Raw genomic sequence first — 27816 nt, 5'->3', positions numbered from 1 at the left:
GGAAGATCTCTGAGGTACATTCTTTCATGTATATTAACCGAGTGTACTTCTCTGACTGGCACTGGGCTCCTCTAGGGTAAGCAGAAATGGACAACCACAGTCCTAGCTGTCAAGGACCAGCCTGGAGGGATTCTCTCCAGCCAAAATATCTGATTATTCATAACAAGAGGACCCTTCTAGGCTGCGTTAGGAAGTCTGAACTCCTTGATTGGCCCTCCCAGCTCTGTGGGGTCAGGACCCAGTCTATTCTCCATCTGCTGGCTCCATTGGTGAGCACCAGTCTCTTCTGGCCTTCCTGCTAGGGCTCATGCTAATTCCTAGTCCCAGAAATATTCCTAAGGATCACCAGCTCATCCAAAGGACCCATCTCCTACCTCCTTCAAGACAGCTGCACTTTCCATTTTTCCAAACTCCTCCATCATTTACTGCAGGGCCCATCCTATTTATCATATTACTTATTAGCTTATATTATTATTCAATACATAAATTATCTTGTATATTTCAGTCTTATTTCCCAGATGTGGCTTATTCTTTTTGACTTCCCACAGCAAGTAATGTAAAGACATGCATGTAAAAGAATTCAGAGTTTGTCTGCAAGTTTCGTCAAGGTTTCTCTTTGCCAAGAAGAGGTTCTAAATTAGATTACCTTGTCTCAAGTCCACTCCTCTCAAAGGAGAGCTGTGTCACTTTGGGAAAGTTACTTAATTTTTTCAAGCCTCAGTTTCTTTATTTAATATAAAAAGGAAATGGTAATAGCACCTTCTTCTTAGAACTGTGTGAGGATTAAATGATAAAAAGCATAAAGATACTTGGCCAGTACCCAACAAAAGTGAAAGCTCAATATTAATCACCCTTATGACTGCGGTAGTCTCCAAAGATGGCCCCATTGGTACTCCTTCCATGAGGGGCATGCTCCTCCTATCAAAAGACAAAATCTGCTTCCCTCCCCTTGAGCCTGGGCTGGCCTTGTGGCTTACTTTGGACAACTGGATACAAAGAAGTGATACTAACTATGCCAGGTCTGGGTCTACCTGTTAAGAGGCCTGGCAGCATCTGGAACTCTCTGGGGGCAGCCAGCCACCATGCTGGAAAGAAGCCTGGGCTCAGTCACTGGAGGATGAGTACCAGATACATGGGTGATGCCTCCTGGCACCTTCCAGCCCAGCCCAGCCACCAGCTGAATACAGCCAAACAAGGGACACCAACTGATGCCACTTGGAGCAGAAAAGCCGCCTAGTCCAGTTTCCCAAGTTTCTGGCCCATAGAATACGAGGAATAATTTAGTTTTAAAAGCCACTAAGTTTTGAGGTGATCTGTTGCATAGCCTTAGAAAACTGAATCAATCAATATAAATATTGTAATTCAATGATCAAAATTCTCCAAGCCAGGCTTCAGCAATACGTGAACTTCCAGATGTTCAAGCTGGTTTTAGAAAAGGCAGAGGAATCAGAGATGAAATTGCCAACATCTGCTGGATCATTGAAAAAGAAAGAGAGTTTCAGAAAAACATCTATTTCTGCTTGACTGACTATGCCAAAGCCTTTGACTGTGTGGATCACAATAAACTGTGGAAAACTCTGAAAGAGACGGGAATACCAGACCACCTGACCTGCCTCTTGAGAAACCTATATGCAGGTCAGGAAGCAACAGTTAGAACTGGACATGGAACAACAGACTGGTTCCAAATAGGAAAAGGAGTGTGTCAAGGCTGTATATTGTCACCCTGCTTGTTTAACTTATATGCAGAGTACATCATGAGAAATGCCTGGGGTAGAGGAAGCACAAGCTGGAATCAAGATTGCCTGGAGAAATATCAATAACCTCAGATATGCAGATGACACTACTCTTATGGCAGAAAATGAAGAAGAACTAAAGAACCTCTTGATGAAAATGAAAGAGGAGAGTGAAAAAGTTGGCTTCAAGCTCAACATTCAGAAAACTAAGATCAGGCATCCAGTCCCATCACTTTATGGCAAACAGATGGGGAAACAGTGGAAACAGTGGCAGACTTTATTTTTTTGGGTTCCAAAATCACTGCAGATGGTGACTGCAGCCATGAAATTAAAAGACGCTTACTCCTTGGAAGGAAAGTTATGACCAACCTAGACAGCATATTAAAAAGCAGAGACATTACTTTGTCAACAAAAGTCCATCTAGTCAAGGCTATGGTTTTTCCAGTAGTCATGTGTGGATGTGAGAGTTGGACTATAAAAATAGCTGAGTCCCGAAGAATTGATGCTTTTGAACTGTGGTGTTGGAGAAGACTCTTGAGACTCCCTTGGATTGCAAGGAAATCCAACCAGTCCATCCTAAAGGAGATCAGTCCTGGGTGTTCATTGGAAGGACTGATGTTGAAGCTGAAACTCCAATACTTGGGTCACCTGATGCGAAGAGCTGACTCATTTGAGAAGACCTTGATGCTGGGTAAAATTGAGGGCAGGAGAAGAAGGGGACGACGGAGGATGAGATGGTTGGATGGCATCACTGACTCAACAGACATGAATTTGGGTAAACTCTGGGAGTTGGTGATGGACAGGGAGGCCTGGTATGCTGTGGTTCATGGGGTTGCAAAGAATCGGACACAACTGAGCGACTGAACTGAACTGGATTCTTATGATTAGGCAAACTGAAATCAATCAGTAAGTTCACACTGAAGGGTTAATAAATGTGAGACAAGTATTTTTTATCCATTATGACCCTAAGAGTTAAAGCAGGGGAAAAAAGAAAAAAGTATGACTATTACCTAACTCCTTACACCTCAAGGTTTTTATAGTCTAGCATAATGGGAAACACTATCACAGACATAATTACCATATAAAGCAGCAGAGGGGACATAGTACCATAGTTTAACAATCTTAATAAGTGAAAAGATGAAGAAATTGGACTATGTTCAGAAGGACAGGATTGGGCAGGGGGGTCCCAGATAACACAGCTATTTGTGCACAAAGAGACATTTTAGATGGATCTTGAAGGCTAATAAGACAGGAAATTATACACACACACACACACACACACACTTTAAAGAGACAGCGACTGAAAAATGCCTCTAAGAGCTCTAAATCCTCTCATGCAACTTTTCTCAGTGGGGCAGCAGGATAAACTCAGCTGAGGGGGTGGTCACAGGGCCTGTACAAGAGACTCAATTCCACCCCATATATCTGTGAGAATTTCAAGAACAACCCACCTGTTTTCTTATCCTTTAAAAGATGTGATAGTCCCGTTAAGTCCCACCACAGGATCACATAGAATTGAGTGCTTTGAAATCCAGAACACACTTTCCACACAAACATCAAGGTATAAATACTGAGGCTCAGAACTCCCATAGACCACAGTCTATGGTGACCCAAATACCCTCTATTTCTGAGCAAAGTCTTAAAAACCTTAGAGTGTTGTCATTTCCAGCATGGTTTGGGCTAAGTCCTCACCTGCTGATGGCGGGCTGGGCTGCTGCTCAGACCTGGTGCCTGTTCCAGGCTCACTAACACCAGGTTTCAGGGAGCCTTGGCCAATGCCCACTGAACCTATGACTTTCTTGAAATGGAGACACAGGCTTTCAGGCTGGTAATGTAACAAGCTCAAGGCTGCCTACACACTGGTAGCCCCCCATCAGAAATGCTCTCTTTCCCTTTGAGCCATCTGTGCAAATGCTCCAGTCTTCCAGGCCCGGCAGAGCCCCATCAGCTCTGCCTAGCAGACCCTGACTCTCCAGCCCTCCTGGAACCCCAACAATGGTCTGGCACCTAATTCTGGCCAATCCTGCTCTGCCCACTCCATTCCCAATATACTCTTCTGAAGGATAAGACTCACAGTGTATGAATCTTCTGCAAATCCCAACAGGCCTAGGACAGTGCCTGGGGCAGTCACTTAGTGATTAATTTTAAAGCCAGTTCTCTAAAAATAGGTGGCCATGCCACTACCAGGCAGTGTTTCTTCAAGTGCTGTCAGCAACCATCTTGCATTAAAAAAATGCTGATCCAAGTAATCTAGACCCACGGGTAGGGGGCCCTACCATCTGCCATTTAACCAGCTCCCTGGGAGATGCATGCACCCTAGTGTTGAGACCTCTGCCATAAGGGTGGTGCACTAATCCACTCACACAGCAGGGTCTGTCTGGCAGCACTCATAACACAGGGCGCGGGGTTCTGCCCCAGAGAGACCAAGGAGACCTCTCACTCTGGGGGGACTTCCCACCACCATGCCTAATGAAAGTAACGAGGGGTAATAGCTCCTGGTCTCTGTCTTGCTTCCAAACGCCTGTGTGGTGATATGTTGTCATTCCTGGTGCTAAAAGTGACCTGCCTAAGTCCATAACTAATGTCTGCTTCACCTTTTCTCCTCTGTAATCTTCCCAGAAATGACTGGTCTCCGTAATACTACATGTGGACCGCCGCACCGCACCGTGAGTGGAGGCCACCTGATCCTCGCTTCTACACCTTCATGCTGCCTGCAGACGAGAATGGGCCTTTCTCTTCCAGCTGGATAGCTCCAGTTCTGTAAATGAAACTGTGACCTTTAGCAGCAGCACTGATGATAACTGCTTCATTTTCCATACTTTCCTGTTTTCATTACATGACGAATTCTTGGCAAAGGATTTCTTTCTCACCGCCGAAAGCACTGGTAGGCCACAGCTGTGAAAGCCTGAGCTGGGAAACCTGAAATTTCATTAATATCGCAAAAAGCACACACCTTGGGAGAGAAACTTTACCCATGACTAATGAGAGTCACTTAATTAGGAGACTATAGAGAGGATTAAAACGCTTCATCCTTTTCTCTTAGCCTCCTGACTAGGAGCTTCTAGGGTTACAAGCCTTTTTCAAAAATCACCCCTTGCTTAGCCAGTGGACCTCTGAGCGTCAACACCCATCATTGCCTGGGTGTTTTTCAGCGAAACCTATAAAATCTCCCAAGTCATCTGGAACTTTCCAGGATAACTGGGATGCAAGACAAATACACAATATTTTAACCTTTAATGAATCTTATTGCTGGCCACAAGCAGAGGTGAAAGTTCAGGAAGGCTGGGGGTAAGGAGGTAGCCTGACCATACAAGGGTGAGTCCCCCAGACACACTCAGGCTCACTTTTAGAGACAAATGGTAGTTTCCTCAGCACAAGCCAAGGGTGGGAGTTCCTTCCATAGGCAAAGGCCGTCCTCTCTCCTGCCACCCCCACAAGGAACGTCGCCAGGAAAAGGAGCACTGGAGCGAAGCGGGCCGGGCGAGCCCTCAGATCCAGTCCTGGCTCTTCATGAATCACAGGCCCCAGGCGATTTCTCTCACTGACCTGTGCCTGTTTCCTCATCTATCAAAGGAAAATACACCAGTACCCAGCCTATCTAGTAGGTTCTGTGGAGATAAAGGGAGGCAATGACGCACAAAGGACCCCAGGAAGCAATGTGAGATTGCCTGTGCGCTACCTGCCAGGCACTGTGCTGGAGGCATGCATGTTATCACTAAGCTCTCCTGGAAGCCCGTGGAGGGGAGCACTACTATAGTTGTCCCTCGGCATTCAAAGGGGATTGGTTCTAGGACTGCATAGATACCAAAACCTGCCAATGCTCAAGTCCCTTATATAAAACGGTGAAGGATTTACATATGACCTACACACAAACTCCTGCATTTTTAAAACATTTATTTATTTGGCTGCGTCTGGTCTCAGTTGCGGCACACACAGGATCTTTGCTGCGTCATTGGGATTTTTGCTGTGGTACAAGGACTCTGCTTGTGGCACAAAGGCTCCAGAGTGAGCAATCTTGGCAGCTGTGGTGTGCAGGCTTAGTTGCTCCTAAGCACGTGGGGTCTTAGTTTCCCAAGCAGGGATCTAACCCGGCTCCCCAGCATTGAAAGGTGGTTCTTAACCACTCAACCTTCAGGGAAGATCGTCTCTGGATTACTTATGATACCTAATACAATGTAAATGCTATGTAAATCATTATGGGCATAGCAAATTCAAGTTTTCCTTTTTGGAAATTTTTTCCAAATATTTTCCATCTGTGGTTGGCTGAATCCATGGATGTGGAACCCAAGGATGTGGAGGTACTTCTGCTTTGTGGAGGAGGAAATCAAGATTTGTGAGCTTTCTCAATATCTGGTGTAAGTTTTTAAAAAATCAGACAAAATAATAGGTCTCTGGAAACTAAATGGTTGTTGTGAGATGCCCTGTCTCTAATAGGCTGAGAGATGAGGGTGTCTAAGGTGAGAGGTGGTTAAAAAAACAAAAAAGTTTGGATTCTCTCCCATGCTAATTGCAGTCAATTAGTAGGAGCTGTGAGGAGCAATGTGACTGGAATATAACAGAATCCTATTCAGGATTCTACAGCCATATGCTGAAAGGGGGAGAATGATGGATTAGCTGCAAGACACAAATCAGCTGATTTTAATTCCCCAAATGATTCCTGCTGGGCTTAATCACACTAGCTGTCACTACCATCCTTGCCACAGCATGCCTTTACTGAGCACTTATTCTCCCTAAGTGGGATTCTGCTATACATACATATGCATGCGTGCACACGCATGCACACACACATACATGCAAATGGGCACACACCGGTAGAAAAGCCTTTGTGTTGGCCTTAGATATTTATAATTGGCTTGGAGAGGTTAGTCGGGCTAGTCACGCTGTATATTCTGGGTGCCAAGTGAGAAGAGTCATTAATAAACACTAAAGGGGTTTGAATGAACCGAAGGATTCACAGAGGACATGGGATGTGAGTGCAGCAGCTGGAGATCTGGTTAACCAGAGAAGTGGGGCTTCGGCACCCCAAGCTAGGGGAACAGGTGGAAGGCAGGGATCTGCCCGGCAGCATCCAGAAAGTGGGCAGTGAAACTGAGGAGCTGACTGAGATCCAGCAGAGGACATTTTATTCTACAGGCCACTGGCAGGGCCCAAAGTCCCAGAAGAGGGTGGCAAAGTGGGGAAGCTCTTTCCTTGTGTTTGTAAAATTCCTTCCAGGAGGGGTCCATTTCTAATAAAAATCAGAATGGCTACCCCACTAAAATCTGTTGTTCCTGTTACTACTCAAAATAGTGTTTACGGCAAGTCTGCTGAAATGTCCATTCCTACACACACAGAGCTTACTACATCACAAGAAAAGCTGCACAACAGGATGCCCTACAGGTAAGGAATGCGAGGACAAGTGTAAGATACACACCCCAGGAAGTTCCTACCTAGCGAAAAAGGAAACACAAAATGAAAACTGCTACTCTCGGGGAAAAGAGACTTACTTGATCTATGGAAGACAAAGACAGCAGGGATCCTAGGGTTTGGACAGCAGGAAGACAGGGACTATCCCACATCATGCGGGACCAGCAGAAACCAGGGGTGGACTGGGAGATGAAAGGGGCAAGTTCATTTAAGTGGGTAATTCCTTTTTGCTGGGACATAATTACAGTGTGCTACAGAAAAGGGTTACTACAGCAGCAACCCTAGGAAACATTCATTCTGGCAATCTGAAAGGCAGTAGCTTTAGATCTTCTACATCCCCTAATCACCTCTGAAAGATGCAACCACTTTTGAGGAGTAACAGTGATGGAAGAGAAGGGACAGCACTTCACAACCTTTGGCACGGACACTTGTCAGAAAAGCCCACGCACGGGTGATTTGGGTAACTGTATCTTCTGCCCTTCTAGTAACCCTCACTGTCACATATCACTGCCCTGAGTGATTCTGGGGTGACAGGAAAAGCTAAAGTCAGACAGGCAACCAGGAAGACCCTCCAGAGAGGCCCAGTGTGGGTTTAAAGGATTCAGCCACTGACAAGGAGGTTCATGGCTGGAGCACCGGGGTTTTCTCTTTGAGTCTGCTGTGCCTCTGACTGTATCCTTATCTGGAAGGTTCTTGAGTGCTGTAATCTCAGTGGCAAGCACATTGTCCACGTTCTTAGATGATGGAGACAAGTAAACATACATGTTCCATCCCCAGGATTCAAGGACCACAAAGAGCTGTCAGCTCCATCCACCCACTCAGCCACCCAGCAGCTTTACAAGTGAGGACTTTTCACCACTCCCTGATGGGAGGTAGTTTAACTTTCCAATGGGTTTATAAAATCTTTGAGCCATGGTTTCTGGGTGGACTGTCTTCCTTACATTACAGCAAAGGCATTGAGAAAAAAAGCATGGTATGGGAGGCATTTACTCAAATATGTAGTTTGGGAAGGGGGCCGTTAATCACAGAGCCTTCTGTTACACGGACCCCAGTAAATCCCCCTAAACATTATTTCCTTCACTTACATTTTTTAAAAAAGAGAGTGAGCTGGAGGAGTTTGATATTTTCTTACAGTTTCCTTTTTCCTGACTCTCTGTACAGGATGATGTAGTTGTTTACTTTAAGGCTCAGGAGTCAGCCAGCATTGTATAAAAAGCTTTCCCACAAAAAAAAAAAAACAAAAAAAACCATAATAAGACAAACTCCATGATGTTTAAGCAATTAGCAACACATGAACTGGCTTGCTCATGCTCTCACTCCAGGATCTGCTCTTTCCTTCTGCTGCAGCGGCCACGCACCCTGGGACTGGGGAAAAGGGAAGACTTTCCATTTCACAGGGAGATGGGTGGGGGTTGGTGTGAGGGGTGCAGGCGAAGGAGTGGGTGTGGGGACAGTGAATAAAGAAGCTCTTCATTGGTCCCATCACCAACCCTTTGTGAAATTAAATTCCAAACCTCAGTATGCCTATCCATAAAATGGGGAGGGGGGATGATAAAACTGCAAGAAATGTGGTGAGCCAGTCACACCTGAAAGTGGTTAACGTCTTAGCTGAGGCAGCACAGCATGCTGAGCACTAGCACAACGGGGTGGACACTGCTTGGGTCCAGGTCCCAGCTCAGCTATTTACTAGCTGTGTGATTTTTGCAGAAGGTGCTTTACCTCTCTGTGTCTCAGGATACGTCTACCCTATAAGGCCCTTGCAAGGATTAGATTAATCAAAATATGTCAAGAGCTTTAAAAATGGTACATAGTAAATGCTGTAAAAATATCAGCTGCTATTATTTTGGGCTTACAGAAAACATTCTATAAATCTTCGGCGCTGGTAATGGCAGCAAGGAAAGCTAATTTCCACCAGTGGAGGGTATGGGGGAAGGAGGCACGGGAAGGGGCATGTCCCCCACAGAGCATATGGCAGGATCTGGAGAGAACATGTTTGGTTCATATAACTGCAAAGCAGTTCATTTATAATATAATTTTGTAGAGAGAAAATAAAGATTTCTATGGTTTTCATTACTCACCAATGAAATGTCTGATGACATCTTCTTGGCTATAAAACAAGATTTTAGAATGTTGAAAAGCACCAAAGTAGTGGAGACTCGGAGGGATTTCTCCCCTAAGCAGAGCTGCGTGCTGAAAAGGTGAGGCTGGGTTGGGTTACTCCCTGAGAATTCTCAACCTGGGAAGCGGAGGTCCTAGTCTGGGCTGAAGACGGGCCAGTGTTTCTGCAGATAACCTCGAGACTTCAGCCCCCTCTTGGCCTTGGTCTTGGGAAGGAGATAGGGTCTATGCTTTATCCTTTGAGTTAAACAGACCATGGGACTAGTGGCTGCACTTCCTGTCCTTGAGACAGACCTCACTGCCAAAGACAACAGGAAAAACGAGACTTTGGTGGCAAAATAACGATACGCAGACATTGTCCTCAAGCTCATTTTTACTACAGTGAGAATTTTTTTTGAGGCAATATCGTCATTTAGAATGCTAATATCTACAGCAGTTAAGATCTTTTTCATGATCTTGTTCTCCTCTCTTCCCTTTTATTATATACCTACAGAAGAATATATAAAATATATATTTTAAAGAATAATCAAAACAAACTTCCTTTTAGTCATGATGTGTGTATGCTCAGTCATGTCCAACTCTTTGGGACCCCATGGATTGTAGCCCGCCAGTCTCCTCTGTCCCTGGGATTTTTCAGGCAAGAAAGCTGGAGTGCATTGCCATTTCCTTCTCCAGGGATTTTCCCCACCCAGGGGTCGAACCTGTGTCTCCTGCATTGCAGGCAGATTCTTTACCCACTGAGCCATCAGGGATAGGAGGTGGTTGCTGGCCTTCAGAAGCTGTTTTAACCCTCTCTGATCACATCCCCTCCTCCACTTCCCACCAGGAGTAATCACCAGGTAGACCTTCCTGGTAATTATTGCCTTAAACTGTTTTTCTTTATAGTTTCATCACCTCTGCGTTTATCTCTAAACAATACATTGTTTAATGTTTCCTATTTGGGGACTTTATATAAATGCAGTTATGCTGCATAGCTCTTTCTGGGACTAACTTACATCTTTGGTCTGTGTTTCCTTCTTTGTCATCACCAGCTCTTCTGGTTGAGATCTTAGTTTTTAAAAGTGCCCTTTCTTTTAAAAGACATCCCTAAAATATCATGACAGCAACTGAACTGATTCATTCTGTTTCCTTGGATGTAAACTGTCTGCCATATTTTAGTAAGCTGTGGCCAGTCCCTCACCTTCTGTATTCAAATACTATTTCCATATATTAGAGTGACATTTTTGGTAGATTTAAAGATGGAAGAAATGCATTCAAACCTTCCAAATGATAATCATCCTCCAAAAGGAGGTATTTTCCCTTTAAGTTCCATATTCCTCATATTTTTTTGCAGTTTTCTATGTTTCTTCCAGTTTTGTCCAACTGCTCACACTCTTCTCTACTCGTCTTTCCTTACCTATGAAGTCTAAACGTCCATTTTTATGGGAATTGGGATTTTAAGTTTCACATCATTACCTTAACCTTTGAAAAATTTATGTAGATTTTGACAAAGCCCTCCAACTTAATACTTTTTGCTCCCACAAAAATGTCTATTTGGATCAAATGGGATTTTTACTCATAATCTTATAGAGTATTAGGGCCACTTCCTACAGATGAGGACGGAGCATCTGAATGTATGTATTTGGGGCTGAACTTAATGTCTTCAAGATCCAGGAATTAAGAAGTAGCTCAAAGAGCTAAAGAGAAGCTGCCTTTCAGGGGATGTGGATGCCCAGGAGTCACATGGTTCGGGGGCTGGAAGCATCCATCTATCGTTTAAGTTTTTGGAGGACCCTGTTTGTTTCTGCCCGTGGCATCCACGAGCTGCTGACTTCCTGTGTTTACCCAGTGCCGAGGACACTGGGCTCTCTTCAGTTCCCACGGTGATGGGCTGATCCCATCCGCCTCCCATCCCTCCAGAGGCTAATGTGGTTTAAAGCTGCAGAGATCAGCACTGAGACAGGTGACTGGAGGGAAGGATCCAAACGAAGTAAACAAGCACAATTGCCTCAGACAGGTCTTGCTCCTTGACACAAAATAATGAGACCACATGGAGCCCATCCCAAAGGTGCTAACAGACTATCACCACTGTGCTCCTCAAAGACGGATGGGATCCAGGGTTCTTACTCCTGTGACAAAGTCCTTCATGTGTGAGTGTCCCTCGCACTTGCAGGAGTGTGTGCACTCCTCCAGCCCACTCACAGCACTTCTTCCTCTGACATTCTAAGCTGATTTCTGCACCACTCAATTTTACACAGAATATTTCATTTTCTTCTGGCTCATCTGTGCTCGTCTTACCTTCCTAGATAGACAAGAAATTCTTGGGATAAAGGCTGTGTCTTTTTCCGTCACTGGTACACCTAGTAAGAAGCAAAAGACATACCAGGTACTGGGGAAATACTGGCTGTCTACTGTTTACTAAAGCAGGACACTTGTTCCCTGGCTGATGGGATACCTTCCCTGTGTCTTCCTCTCCCTGTACTGCTCCTCCCCTGCTACCATTTTCAACACTTCAGGTCTCAGTGACTCTGCCCAATACCTCGACCCTTCAGCCACTCCACCCAGCAAACCAAGTGCGTCTTGCCAACCCAAGGCTTTTTCCTAGTGAATTCTTTCAAAAACATTTTATGAAAGTAGTTGGCTTTTGCAAGATGAACAAATCACACCTGCATTTATGATGATTACTTTTTTAAGCGTATTTTATTTTCAAGTTTTCTTCTAGTGAACCTACTTGTACTTCTTTGTTACATTCCCTTTCGATTTATATACATCAGGAAATATTTCCCATATCTCCAATTAACTCCCTGAAAAGTAGAAAAACTCCAGGTGAATGAGATCATGGGAATATTTCAAAATGGATGGCAATGTGTTTCCTTTGGTTGCATTTGTGTGGTTTTAGTGTTAATGTTGGTACATCCCGGAGAAGGCAATGGCACCCCACTCCAGTACTCTTGCCTGGAAAATCCCATGGATGGAGGAGCCTGGTAGGCTGCAGTCCATGGGGTCGCTAAGAGTCGGACACGACTGAGCAACTTCCCTTTCACTTTTCACTTTCATGCATTGGAGAAGGAAATGGCAACCCACTCCAGTGTTCTTGCCTGGAGAATCCCAGGGACGGGGGAGCCTGGTGGGCTGCCGTCTATGGGGTTGCACAGGGTTGGACACGACTGAAGCGACTTAGCAGCAGCAGTTGGTACATCCAGAAAGCCTTCATAAATTAGTGCTTGATAAAGGAGGTTGAATTTAAGTCATTACTTGAAAAACAAAATTGGCATGGGTTGGATAAATGGTGAAAGAAACACAGAGAACAAAGACATCAGCTTCTCCAACCACTCTCATCCTCAGACTGTTACTATGCTGTGCCTTTTGCAGGATGAGCTAAGGCCACAGTCCCTATCATCATCCAATTCACTATCAGTGGGTCTGGCCCAAACCTATCTGTAGAGCCAGAAGGCTTCAGCTCTAAGAGCCAGGGCTGGGTAAAGAGCTTAGTTCCCTAGCAACCTGCACACAAGTGGTCCAGACAAAATGGATTACATACTGCTGATGAATTCCAAGTGAATATCCTATTGACCCAACAAAGGAGTTAATGTGTACCTTCTGCCACACTTCAGGAGTCAACTAAGAGAATTCTTTTTGTCTATGATCTCTCCTGGCATTCTCTTTGGATTGTCACAGTAAAATAAAATGCTCTGAAGGATTCAAAAAGTGGATGGTTCAGCTTCCAATTGCCTCTGAAAGAAAAGAGTCCTCATAATAGGAGGAAGAGGGCCTGTTTTTCCTCCTCTTGCTTTCTGAATACAATTTGGATTGCCTAAAATAATACCCCTCCCAGCAAGAGTTATTTCAGAGACCCTGGGTAATAGACATAAATAGTCTGATCACTTCACTATAAGATAACCAACTGCTGTTTTATTTATACCTTGGTCTCTTGAGATTTTGGTTTGTGATCATTAATCCTCAGGAGCCTAATATCCCCTGGGAACTAGGACAAAATGAAGTTTCTGGAAGCCAACTGCCTGGGTCTGCCACTTCCAGCTATGTGACCTCTCTTTGGGACCTCTCTAGGACCTCCTACCTAGAAGGTTGATGTGAAGATTAAACAAGTTAGTACATGTAAAATGCTTGACATTAAACCTGGCATTTAACAAGTACTACTAAACAATAGCAACAATAATATAAGTTGTTCTTTTTGTTATTATTGATCCAAGGATGACCCTGAAATGGAAGGTGATGTTATTATTGATCCAAGGATGACCCATCTCTCTCTCTCATTTCTTGAATTAGGATGGCAGCCTCCAAAGTGAAACCACCAGGGAGCAGTTCTAAGATGTTCTTTACTGGAACCAGGAACCTTTTCTTTCATACTGGGGAGTCAGCCCTAATATGTGACATACATCTCCCCCTCTCTCCCAGTGGCAAGAAGGAGACAAAAGATCCAGCAAGAATTCACTGGACTCTTTTGGATAAATAAAAGCACTCAGAGAAACCACATGGAAGCCAATGTCAAGGTGACCCACTTGTACTACCACAGCTCAAGCAGTGGGTCAGACAGTCAGAAGGACAAGCTACCTGACTTCTAGGGACACACAATCGAAGATGTGTTCTTCATGTTAAGTAGTTACACTTCTAAATTGACTAGATTTTACAATTGAGAAATAAAAATGATATAACAAAGCTTTCATCCTCTAGTTGGGCATAGACATTTGGGAGAAGAGATGGCTCTTGGTAATCTTTTGCTCGATGCCCTCCTGAAACACTTGTGGGATGACTAGACAGGTTAAGAGGTTGGGTCATAGCTGCAGTTAAGGACATCTGGACTCAGCTTAGGGGACAGATAATGTATATTTTATCCTTATGAAGCTAGGTTCATAAGGGGGTTCAAATCTACCAACAATGGTTTCTCAATTCTGTTTTGTGAACATTTAGCCAGCTGGTCAGAAAAGGTCATCCCTATAGGCTAACTTGTCTGGAGAGCCTGGTAGGTTATTGTCTATGGGGTCGCAAGAGTTGGACATGACTGAGTGGCTAACAGGCTAACAGAAATGTGGCAAAGCTCTCAGTCCAGCTTGGGGGTGGAGGACTTACCTATATAAAGCATATTGAAACTGTTAACTGAACAAGACAGAAGTGGATAAGACAGAGGCTAAAATTTATACTGCCTGCTGTGTGCTAGAAACTGTGCTGTGTTTTTATAAGACAATTGTAACACCTCATGGTAGATCTCCTGATGCGGGACCATTAGTCATTGAAAATGAGTTTGAATTCAGAACCGTGATGCAAAACAATAGTCTTGTGAACATAAAGGCATTGATCAAGGGAGGATCATTTACTGAATTGAACTTTGAAAAATGAACATTAAATAGAGCATTTTTCATATGATTTTATTGTTGTTCTTTTCTCGCTCATGCATCAGCAAGTTAGTTAGTAATGGTCCCATGTATGGTTCTCAATGAGTTGAGTTTTCACAGATCTTTAGAATCAGATTTAGGAATCTTTTACTGAAGATAATGTCATCTCCTCTCTTTGTGTCCTTCCCCAATCTTTTATTATGAGTGAGGAAGTCAATGCCCAGAGAAACATCTCAGTCAAGCATCAGCGCCAGGACTCAGAGCTAGAACCAGAGTGTCTTTCCTCACAAAGCCCTCTTTCCTGGAACCCATGTTCCTTACCAATGAAGAGGGCACAATGAACACAAATAGCCAAATGGGACATAGCCACCCACTGGTAAAACCTTCAAAGAATCAAGGTCCAGCAGGGTTATCTGAAGTACCTGAGACCATTGGAAGAAAAAGTTCAGGTTAAATGAGAAAATCCTATTGCTGGGCTTCCCTGGTAGACCAGTGGTAAAGAATCTGCCTGCCAATGCAGGAGATAAGGGTTTGATCCCCGATCCGGGAAGATCCCACATGGCACAGAGCAAGTAAGCCTGTGCATCACCACTATTGAGCCCGTGCTCTACAGCCCAGGAGCTACAACTACTGAGCCCACAAGCCATAACAGCTGAAGCTCACACACCTAGATCACACACAGCAAGAGAGCCACCACAATGAGAAGCCCGTGTAACACGAGAAAGTTGCTCCTGCAATTACAAAAAGCCCAAGCAGCAACAAAGATCCAGCACAGCAAAAACAAATAGAAATTATAAAGAAAGCCCATTGCTTAAGCTGAGTAATCTCAAATAGACTGGGTAGAAGCTTCTTCACAAAATGCCCCACATAGAAAACAACAGTCCACTATCAAAATTCAACTTGGATCTAAAAATAGGCACACACACAAAAATAATAATAATAAATTCTGAAATCCAATAGATGAGGGGAGATGGCGGGTCTGACATCAACCAATGAGAAAACCAGCTTTGTTTGGTGAATGGGTTAGATAACTTATACCTCTGGTTTTAGAGTTCAAGCTGAAACTTTTCATTTAAATTCAAACATTATGAACCCATTGAACTGTGGGCAAATGACACCTTAGAAGTGTATAGGTCACTTAACCCAACTGGCTGCAACCTAAGTTCTTGCTAACCAGCCTGGGGTTGTACAATTGATATTTGCCAGAGGATTAAACGCAGTGCTCCACTTCCTTCTCAAGCAGGCCCACCTTCCTGGATGCAGAGAGGAAACTGAACAGCCTATAGCAATTCTTCCTTCAGGAGTTCTCCTCCACCTCCTGACTCGCAGGCTCTTGAAGCAACCTCCACACAGGTAGATACTTTTTATTTTCCCCTTTAATCCAAACCACACAGAGCTGCCCCACTTGCTTCTTAAGTCATCACTGCCTATAAAACCTTCAAAGAATCCTTTACTTTCAGAATAAGTTCAAGCTCCTTGTTTCACACTTTAAGAACTCCAGAGCTTAGCCAAACTCTCCTTATGAAGTGGTCTTTCTCATACCCTCCCAAAGTGAGCCCGTTTTTCCAACACAACACATCATCACTCACCCTAAATTTGGGGTCAAACTCCTCCCTCCCTCAAACTTGCTGTGTCCTGCTCCTCAAGCTCCCTGAAGGAATTCCTGCGAACTCCCCACAGAGCACATTCCTCATCCCTAGTAGTCCTTCTCTCCCATAGGAGGCAAGGGTGGGGATGGTTGGTCTGAATTCCAGCTCCACCACTAAACTATGACCCTGGCCAAATGGCTAAGGCTCCCCTAGTCTCAGCTTCTTCCCCTCCCCAGAGAAAGGACAATACCTATACTCCATGAGACTTGGGTAAAATTAAAGAAGTTGGTTCTCGCACAAGCCTTGCCACTTAATAGGTGCTCAGTAAGGTTTTCTTTTCTCTTTATCACATACTACCTCTATTCTAAGTTACTGCTTATGTCTATTTTATCCTCTGTCCTTGAACGTAAGAGTCCTAGTTCCTGTTATCTCCCAATGGCACCTAATAAGGTTCTAGTACAGAACAGATTTTCATGGTCAACTTGCATGTCATTGGAGTAATGTTATAACCCAGCTACACTCCTCTATCTTACTCTTTCTATGGTGGAAAACCTTCCTCAGCGAGCCAAAGTGGTTTCTATTAATGATCCAACCAAACTAGAGACAGCACTCACGGAGAATAAAAGAAATGTATAATAAATTTTGAATCTACTTCCAAAATTCTATCTCTGCCTAAGTTCCAGGAACATGCCCATTTTAATAATGTAAGGACATATATAATGGAAATCTTCAAGAAATGATATCTGTGTATATAAACCTGATTCTACACAGATAGGTAAGAATCATCAAGACTTACTCCAAACTGTCAGCAGAAGTTGCAGTGGCTTTACACTTTTTTTTTCCCCCAAAGTATACTCCTTTCTCCAAATGGTATCTTACTTGGAATACTAACGTGAGAAGCAGCTGAAGGTACAACTTCTCCGGGTGGATAGCAAGAGGAACATGTAGGCCCTCTCTTCACAGCACACCCAGGGTCTGTGTGTTCAGGTGTGTGTGTGTGTGCACACGTGTGTGAATGCGCGCACACCCATACACAGAAACTCCTCAGGCACGTCCACAAAACCTAAGTCAGAAACTACAGCTTGGCAGAATAAGCAAATCATGTAGGAGGGGGGTAAACATACTCCACACTAGTGAAAAAACATCTACTAACAAACATATATACATTGTATATGACGTCAAAGGAATTTAAATCTCGTTCTACAAGATGCCAGTGTCAAAGGTTCTGCAAGTTGTACTCAATTTATGTTACAGAAAGAGAGAAACATAAACAGAAGGAGGCCGTTCTGCTGCATGGAGGTGAATGCTCTCTTTGGGCATCGCTGGGCAGTGCTTGATGGTTCACTTACCACTAACATCAGCTCCCCGGGAAGCCAAGCATTTACTGGTGACCTGCAAGCCCCCAGATTAAGGATTTCTCTACGGGAAGCCCTCGGATACTGTGAACTTTAGAAATCATTTGGTTAAAGAATATTTAGTGACAACAGAAATAGCTTCAGAATACATTTGGTGAGACAATTGAAAATATGATTTCAATTTTAAAAATATGTGTATAAACAGATTTGTACTTTAAAACTGGAAATATATACACCAAAATGTTAGTAGTCATTAGAACAATTCTTTCTGTTCTTCTATAAATTTATCAAAATTTCTACAATTAACAAATATTCTTTGTCATAAATAATAATAATGATAATTATTATTACACAGTATGTAGCATGTTGGTTCCCTGACCTGGGATCAAACCTGAGCACCCTGAAGTGGAAGCATGGAGTCTTCCCTGGACTGCCAGGGAAATACCTTACTATTATTTTTTAAAGGCTAAGGCCACTGGTTTTTGCAGGAGAACAAAGCAGTGAATTTACTACTAAATCTCTGGGCAGGTGGCAAGGTGCTCCATGATGCCCACGGCATGATACCCAGGGTACCTAGTAGATGCTCAATGAATAGTGACTGAATGGGCAGGCGTGAGGGCCGCGTCCTGCTCCAGCCCATTTTGTATATGTTCTGCACCCATCCCCCATTCCTCCTCTCTCCTCTCTCACAGTTGCAGAAAACAGAAACGTTTCCAGAAACAAGCTGCAAGATTCAGCTACTCTCACCAGCTTAAGGGGCATTTTTTTTGTTTTAATTCCAATCTCACTGAATCTAGGTAAAACAGAGCTGTCCCTCTGAGACCTTTCTCCTGTGTGGGGCAGCGTATGGGGAATGGGGAGGGGCTGGGAGGTGCGGATATGTGAGGTAGGGAACTTGGATAGGAGGGAGGTGTTGGAGACAGAGTAACAGCAGGTGAACAACGAGAGTCACAGGACACCCGGATGCCAGGCTGGGTTCCAGTACAGACTTGTGCGACTTCTCTGGGCCTCAGTTTCCTCATCCATAGAAGGAAGGGACCTTACTTATCTCACAGAGATGTCATCACAAATGTGTAGGATGGCCGAGCTAAAAGAAATGAAGGCAAAAGTGACTGTCCCACTTAAATGCAAAGATTCCTTGGAACAAGGAAGCTGCCTGAGGCAGCGGCATCTTGGATTACCCGTACATTACATCACATTCACACATACACACACCCAGGTATCTCTCTGCCCCAGGGGGGGCGTGAGCCATAAGGGACTCTACAGCCTTTCCTTTCATCATGCAGAATGCCTCCTGTATGTTACCTCCGTGAAGCCTTGCTTATGAAATCTGTGATCTCTCCCTCCCTGGGGTGGGCAGCCCTGGTCTGCTGCACATAGACATACCCCTCCCCATCACACACACACACTCATCCTTTCTCTCCTCCCCCTCCTCCCCACCGCCTCCTCAGTCCCCACCAGCCCTCCACAGGCTTCAAGTGAACAGAACTATAACCCACGACTCTGACAGAAGACCTATCACAAAGTCTTGTAAGGCCCCATAGTGATGTGCACACCGCAGGCCCTCACTGAAGACGTTTTGTTGGCTGATTAAAAGCCATGGCTCCATTGACCAGCTTGCTCTAGGACAGGATGGTCTTCAGAAGTAAAGAGAGTTTGCTGGAGTCTCATCACTTTGGCAATGGGCTCTGCCAACGCTAAGCCTGTACCCTCTACTGTAGACCTCATTTCACTGAAATCTGTTAGAAACTATGGAGGCTGTCTCTTTTATTGGCAAATATATTGATTCCCAGGTGTCTGCCTGACCCACAGACCATCGCACGGTATTGAACCTCTCAACATACTCTTGCCAGACCCTTGTCAATCCTATCAAAGCCTCATCAGGCACTCCGATACCACACTGCCCCGGAAGGCATGCTCTAGTACAAAAGAGACCCATGCTTCATTCTCAGCTCTTTTAACTTTAATTTGACATAGTCACCTCTTTAAAAAGAAAATCTACCAGTGGCCTAATTCTTACTCTGCTTTTTGTTTTAGTGTTTGTTGCTCTTCAGAATTGACAGTCATAAGAGACATCCGAGTTCCTTGAAACCACAATTTTCCCCCTGCATCATCAACACTCCTTTCCCAGCAGTTTTCACCCCCTGCTCACACAGCTTATTAAAACTCATTTAAAAAATATCTCCAGTTGCTTTTTAAGGATTTTTCCATCCTGCATTTCCCCCAGGGCAGCTAGGGAGATTGGATGAGGGAGATTCTTTAGTTCACCCTCTGTTTCCTTCTTAGCAACTCACACTGACCAAGCCCTCCATGAGTTTTCTTCCCAGGCCTGGCAGGAAATGCCAAAGGATCAGGGATGGGGACAATTACGTAGAAACTCTTATTTTGAATGAGAAAAAAATCATGACAAATTTACTCGTCAGATTTTGCTGGAAGGGATGATTTCACAAGGGAGATCATAGTCAGCAGCTCAAAATGCCTGAGAATTTTCTTTCTAATAACCAGAAAAACAAAAGCAAAAACAAGCCTACCCCTCATTGGCTCTCCCATCCTCAGCCTTCCATGGATGAGGGAAGGCAGAAGAGGCAATTCCTGAAATCATGCCTCCTCCTAAGCCCTGACATTAAGTAGCCCATAACTTTTAGAGCCCAAAGAAGTAGGCCCCCAGTATTGCCTTCCCCTCTCTACCAATGAACATCTGATTCTGCGGATGCAGGAACCTCCCTCTTCATTTCCCCAACATCCTCCCTTTCTTCCTCTCCTTCACTGCAGTTGTTAAGCATCAACATTTCCTTGGAAAAAGCAGGACACACACTGAGGTAGGAGTTCTAGTGTTGGAAAAATCACCATGAAAATGAGAGTAGGAGATCAGTTCTAGTCTTCATAAGCATCTCTTTTCCATCATCCTCTTTACAAATGCTACCCTTGCTTAAAGGTCCAAGTTAAGTGCCACCTCTTCCAGGAAGCCTTCCCAGTAGCCTTTGGCAGAGCTTCAAATGAATCACCTACAGAGCTCCACTAGAAGAGTTACTGTGCTGTAGAGTATCACTTGCTGCTTATCTATCTCCCCACTAAACAGCAATCTTTAAGCATTCAGAGTTAGTATGTTTTGAGTTGTGTAGCCTCAGTAATGTCTAGCATACAACAGATGCCCAATAAATACTTGTACATTCACTGAATTAATTATAGGCTTTACTGCAGTGGGTTGCTATGCCCCCCTCCAGGGGATCTTCCCAACTCAGGGATTGAACCCAGGTCTCCTGCATTGCAGGCAGATTCTTTATTGACTGAGCCACCAGGGAAGCCATATATTTTCTAAGCAAGAAATTACTGTGTGTATGAAAATATTAAATGTGCTGTTAATCTAATATCAACCATTAAAAATAAATTTAGAATATGAAAATTTTAGTTTTTCATCCATATCAACAGCTAGTACAATGCTTATAATTCTTTACAGCTATATCAAAGAAATGCAAAAAGGCAAAATGGTTGTGTGAGGAGGCCTTACAAATAGCTGAGAAAAGAAGAGAAGCTAAAGGCAAAGGAGAAAAGGGAAGATATACCCACTTGAAAGCAGAATTCCAAAGAACAACAATGAGAGATAAGAAAGCCTTCCTCAGTGATCAATGCAGAGAGACAGAGGAAAACAATAGAATGGGGAAGACCAGAGATCTCTTCAAGAAAATTAGAGATACCAAGAGAACATTTCATGCAAAGATGGGCACAATAAAGGACAGAAAAAGTATGGACCTAACAGAAGCAGAAGATATTAAGAAGATGTGGCAAGAATACACAGAAGAACTATACAAAAAAGATCTTAATGGCCCAGATAACGAGGATGCTGTGATCACTCACCTAGAGACAGACGTCCTGGAGTCTGAAGTCAAGTGGCTTTAGGAAGCATCACTACGAACAAAGCTAGTGGAGGTGATGGAATTCCACCTGAGCTATTTCAAATCCTAAAAAATGATGCTGTGAAAGTGCTGCACTCAATATGCCAGCAAATTTGGAAAACTTAGTAGTGGCCACAGGACTGGAAAAGGTCAGTTTTCATTCTGATCCCAAAGAAAGAAAATGCCAAAAAATGCTCAAACTACTGCACAATTGCACTCATCTCACATGCTAGCAAAGTAATGCTCAAAATTCTCCGAGCGAGGTTTCAACAGTACATGAACCAAGAACTTTCAGATATTCAAGGTAGTTTTAGAAAAGGCAGAGGAGCCAGAGAACAAATTGCCAACATCTGTTGGATCATAGAAAAAGCAAGAGAGTTCCAGAAAAACATCTACTTCTGCTTTATTGACTATGCCAAAATCTTTGACTGTGTGGATCACAACAAACTGTAGAAAATTCTTCAAGAGATGGGAATACCAAACCACCTTACCTGCCTCCTGAGAAATCTGTATGCAAGTCAAGAAGCAACAGTTAGAACCAGACATGGAACAATGGACTGGTTCCAAATTGGGAAAGGAGTACGTCAAGACTGTATATTGTCACCCTACTTATTTAACTTCTATGCAGAGTACATCATGTTAAATGTCAGGCTGGATGAAGCACAAGCTGGAATCAAGATTGTCGGGAGAAATATCAATAACCTCAGATATGCAGATGACACCACCCTTATGACAGAAAGCAAAGAGGAATTAAAGAACCTCTTAATGAAAGTTAAAGAGTGAAAAAGCTGGCTTAAAACTCAACATTCAGAAAACTAAGATCATGGCATCCTGTCCCATCACTTCATGGGAAATAGATGGGGAAACAATGGAAACAGTGACAGATTTTATTTTCTTGGGCTCCAAAATCTCTGCAGGTGGCGACTGCAGCCATGAAATTAAAAGACACTTGCGCCTTGGAAGAAAAGCTATGGCAAACCTAGACAGCATATTAAAAAGCAGAGACATTACTTTTCTGACAAATGTCCATCTACTCAAAGCTATGGTTTTTCCAGTAGTCATGTATAGATGTGAGAGTTGGACCATAAAGAAAGCTGAGCACTGAAGAATTGATACTTTTGAACTGTAGTGTTAGAAAAGACCCTGGAGAGTCCCTTGGACTGCAAGGAAATCAAACCAGTCCATTCTAAAGGAAATCAGTCCTGAATATTCATTGGAAGGACTGATGCTGAAGCTGAAGCTCCAATACTTTGGCCACCTGATGTGAAGAACTGATTCATTTGAAAAGACCCTGATGCTGGGAAAGACTGAAGGCAGGAGGAGTAGGGGATGACAGAGGATAAGATGGTTGGATGACATCACTGACTCAATGGACATGAGTTTGAGCAGGCTTCAGGAGTTGGTGATGGCCAGGGAAGCCTGGCATGCTGCAGTCTATGGGGTTGCAAAGAGTCGGACATGACTGAGCGACTGAACTGAACTGATGTTAATCTTGAAGAGCATAATGCCTTTATAAAGTAAGAATTATGCCCAGGAATTTTGTGTTTTTTTAGTTGTAAGAGGGAGGGCCTGAGAGAAATGAGGCTACTCTATCTCAACTGGAGTAGGAAGTCTTTTTACCTCCTTTTCATACTATATGTTTGCTACACAATTAAATACAGTTTTGTAGATTTTTCCAGCTGTTTCAGGTGATTCTAGCATCTCAAAGAGCATAGGGAGAATTCCAGTCAAACATACTGGTGTGAGTTGATTGACTTTGATTGAAACTGAAGTTACTGGCTTGAGGGCTTTCTGCCTTTTCTCACAAGCACTGGAGCCATTTCATTTGCTTTTTTCCTTCTAGATCCCATGGAGAATGATCAGAGCACAGGAGTCAAGGACAGGTGGGCTTGGCACAGAAGAGGCCACAACAGTCTTTAAGCATAACTTGGTCATTTAGTGGGCTGTGGTAACCAGACCTGACGTCACAATTGGCGCCAGAGGGTTTACACAATCGTTGCCATTGGTCACCAGACCTGGGACCCTACACACTTCCAAGTCCTGTCAGGCAATCTGTGTAGTGCATGGCCTGAAGCCATGTGCAGTCTCTCAGGAGCTTCTCAAAGGAATGCTTTCGTAGGGGCTGTTTCTTCTACATACCAAACAATAAAGGCTCACCTAAAAATAATTAAACCCGACTTAACACTATTTCTGCTCTCTGTGTCATAATTAAGCAAGAATGAAAGAAATCTTAATAGGATTGTAAACAGGTCTTGTGTTCCTTAATCATGTGTTTGAGACTTAGTCAAAAACAAGTTTACGAAGGCTCAGAAACACCCTCCTTTCTTTTCAGGAAAAGCGAAACTAAAGCTGTGCTGTACTATGGCCACTGAAGTCAGTTCCGTTCCCACCCAAGTCCTGCTCCCGCCCTCCCCACTGCAGGGCCTGGATCCAACTCCTTCCTCACCTCTGGACTCTAAGGATCACCCCCTCCTCTGAGTTCTCCTGGCTTGAACACCTCCACCCAGAATGTAACTACTCAAGGCTGTTTGCTGTGGAAGGTAGTATAACCCCCTCATGCTTTGTTGAGTAAAGTCCTCCACTTGACAATCACCTTCCTTTTTGCTGATAACTCCACACCCAGAACCTACCTCAGAGTCAGGTGAACATCAGTTATTCTTTAAAATCATGATGACTGGTTGCCATAGGAAAAGCCACATTTTCTAACTGTTAAGCTGGGAGCTTATTCAATGATTCCTCCTAAGATTTTTTTCACTAGTAGGCTAAGGTCCTTCAGTAAGATTAAGCTATGATTTGCTTTAGAAAAATTAGATGAACATACTATCTGTCATGTTAAGTGAGTTGCGCCATGGTCAACTGCATGGTTTGGGAATTGCTCCCGTAACTGTGGCCACCTGACATTGGCCTAAGAAAAATCTCTGAACTACAGAGAAAAGCCCCTTCTCTCCCAACCTTACCCTCTGGCCACTCAGACACCAATTTCCATGTCATCTGGTCACTGTTCTGCCACAAAGGAAACCCATGGTATCATTAGATACCGTTTTCTGCTTCAAGAGCAGTCACATAATAAGGACCCTAGCCTTGATATTCTAAATGCACAGAGAAGAAAACTGCTGCCCCTAAAGACATCAATCCCACCCCTCATTCACCAACACTGCAAGGAAGCAGAGCCTCTGCTGAGGCTCCCCAGGTCTACCACGTACAGGTCCCTACAGCTAGACTGGACCTCTCTCGGGATGTCGGACCTCTTGGCAATATGTCCAAAGAAAGCAAGCTGGTTTCCTGCTAGGAAACCAGCTCAGATAGCAAGAGATAAGGCGCAGCTGCTATGGGTAGGGGAAGATGGGGTAACACAACATGGTATCAGAGCAGCCCCCACTAAACTGGAAGTCCCAGAGATGAGATGGTAGCTCAACTGCCAATACCAAGTGTCTGTGGGTCAAAGACTTACTTCTCTGAAATCTGATTTTCACATTGGTGCAAAAAGAAGAGTAGAGGAGAGAATTAAAAAAAAAATCTCCCACCCCTCCATCTCTGAGAGTAACCAGCTACTATGTGTGAGGCCCTTGATAGGCACCGTGGAAGATAAAGAAATACAGGATAAGTTTCTCATTAATTCCGAATTATTCTCAGGTGGAGAAAAGAGGAAAGCTGACTTCATGACTGACTCCATAAGGTGCTTACAGATTATTTTCATTTCTTTACTGCCACCTTCTGGTCTCTAGACACCTCCATGGTAATTTTAAAATGCTACCTTAAATTTGTGATTCATGATGGATTTTTTTTTTTTTTTTTTTTTGACCATTCCACGTGGCTTGCAGGATCTTAATTCCCTGAGCGGGGACTGAACCCCTGGCCACGGTGGTGAAAGATCCAAGCCCTAACCCCTGGACCACCAGAGAATTTCCCATAAGGCACTTTTAGTGCTTGTTCACATCCTTCACCTCAGATGATGGTGCACAGATTAGACACAGTTCAGGTAGCCTTTATTCTATTTTCATTTGATCTGAGGGCAACAACAAGCTTAAGTGATTTGCCAAGTGACAAAAAGTTAGGAGCAGAGCAAGGATAAACCATGCCTGCTGTTTTCTCTAAGGAGCAAACACCAGGGTCATTCATTTGACTTTCTTTGTCCAGCTACATTCATAAAGACTTCTATCACCCTCTCATTCCTTCACAAGTACAGCCTTGAGTGGAAAATCCCTTACTCTTAAAAAGGAGAATGCTGTTCAAATATTCCCCGATCTTTTCAAGGGTAAAATCCATTCCATTTTACAAGGTCTTTGAGAAAAGAATGTAGGGGATCTATGATTGATTTTAAAAATTTTATCTGACAGTCAAAATACTAGAGTATCCTCCAGCACAACCCTCAGATGGCAGTCCACCAGCTTCCTCTTAAACATACCTTGGTCTGGAAGCAGCAATAGAGTTGGGTTAGGTACGGATGTTTTCGAGCCAGAGCCAAAATCCGCTTCTCTGTCATCGTGCAGTCTACATCATCATCCTGAAGGATGACATCCTTCTTTAGGACCTTCACAGCATAGACTTCATCTTTGCCTTTGAGCTCCGCCAACATGACCTGTAATTAACCAAAACCACCCCTGTAAGTCTATATATATAAGAGATTAAAAGAAACCCAAGTCAATACCAAATGCTTAAAAAACTAACTCATTTTATCTTTAACTTTAAACAGTATTGTAGTATTTAAAATGTAAAGACTATCCATCCCAATACAGCTTCTATAATTTATTTATTTTTAATCTCTAGCACTGTGTCCAGGCAAAGAAAAGTTCAATGCACATTTGTTAAACAAATTATATGAACATATTAATAATTATTTCATATGTTCATATAATTTGTCATACTTGCAATGAGTGCAGCCAGTATAGCATAGATTTTTTTAGCTGAACGTTATTTCATAAGCATTTTTCTGTATAGTCTCCATCATATCATAGTTGCTGATACTCAAGTATAACAGTTTATTTAACCATGTACTTCAAAGTAGTTTTATCCAATTATTAAGTATTATATAAATAAATTGCTTCAGGTGCTTTATACATATAACTTTTCCTTCTTTTAGATCATAGCCTTAAGGCTATAGAAAAGGCTATAGAAAATCTTCAAAGTGAATTATAGGGTTAGATGTGTACATTTCCTGACTTTCAAAAAGGCTATACTATATAATCTGCCACTAGTAATGTAGAAGGGCTTTAGTTTCACGTATATTCACTAATGTTGGTGCTTTCACATAAAAACCCTTGTTTATGTAATGAGTGTGAAATGTTTCCTCAATGCCGTTTTAACTTGTAATGAAACTAAAAATGTTCGTTTTCTAACTGTATTTCTTTTTGTGCAAATTATTGCCCTGTGTCCAGTTATCCACTGTTGTATACTACTATATTCTTTAGGAATCCTTATGAGCTTGGTATATAAAGTTACTGTTAATTTCTGCAAAGGTTTTTCTAAGCCTGCCATATGATTTTCTGTTATTTTTTCTATTGAACAAGGTCCTCTATCTTTTTGTAGTTGAATCTGTCCTTGTTTACCTTTATGATTTCTTCTACAGCTTTAAAGCTGGGAATGTGATTCCTTCTCCAGCGAGTGAATTAACAGCTCTATTTTCTTGAAGTTTTCCTATCATTTGATATTTTTGCACTCATTTCCCTACAAATGTGACAAGATTTTCTCCCATTAAATAACTTGTAAATACAGTATTTCAGTCATCAGAGCTAAAGAGCAGTAACTCAGAAGCTTAATGAGGGCATTCAGGATGTTACCCTGAAGACGTTTGTCACCCACATAAAATACAAAGTCTTTAAAACTGGCTCAAACTTTGGCAGCAATTTTTCTGAAGAAGCAACCCAAATGCTCCCAAGTCATCGAGGTTCGCATCCTGCTTACATCCTGTGGAAACCTGGAGCCTCTGAACCTGTTTCTTTCCCCTTGAATCTTGCTCAGAATTAAACCAGGTCCTGCTTACATTCCAGAGTTATGCCTCATCAGAGGACTGGGGTCTGCTTCTTACATAACCAGTCTCTGAAGAATTTGATTGCTTCAGCCTTTGCTATTAGAGTCAATCCCACCCATGACTTTTGCTATTAAGTCAATGCCACCCACAGTCTCAGGATGAAATGTGACAGGTAAGATGGCTGGGAACCAGAAAGCCACTTCCTTTGGAGAGAAGTGGAGCAGGTCTATAGCTTAGCCTGCAAAAGTCCAGGATGCATGAGGGCATGGGATCCCCAGGAGCTCCCAGAGCCAGGTACCTGGCTCCAGAGCATGGCCACCTTGCTCTAGGAGGTCCTAGAAAGGTGACTCCCATTGATCCCAGCCATGGCTTTGTGATAAGCAGGGAATAATCATGGGTCTAAGCTGAAATGTTAACCAGTTTC

The 27816-nt window shown here is 43.3% G+C and overlaps 1 protein-coding gene across 4 annotated transcripts in view; it reads right to left on the bottom strand.

The window, feature by feature from the left end:
* The window catches only part of PRKCE (protein kinase C epsilon), a 542406-nt gene that overhangs the window by 141843 nt on the left and 372747 nt on the right, over positions 1 to 27816 (bottom strand). For all 4 annotated transcript variants that reach the window (XM_019970093.2, XM_070798091.1, XM_070798090.1 and 1 more), the window contains exon 11: positions 25830 to 26003. In XM_019970093.2, the coding sequence (XP_019825652.1) occupies positions 25830 to 26003 (174 nt within the window). The remainder of the gene's footprint in view (positions 1 to 25829; positions 26004 to 27816) is intronic.

The sequence above is a fragment of the Bos indicus genome, chromosome 11 (assembly GCF_029378745.1).
Source record: "Bos indicus isolate NIAB-ARS_2022 breed Sahiwal x Tharparkar chromosome 11, NIAB-ARS_B.indTharparkar_mat_pri_1.0, whole genome shotgun sequence".
Classification (NCBI taxonomy): Eukaryota; Metazoa; Chordata; class Mammalia; order Artiodactyla; family Bovidae; genus Bos; species Bos indicus.
Note: the sequence above shows the minus strand (reverse complement) of the source record. Positions and strands in the feature narration are given on the sequence as shown.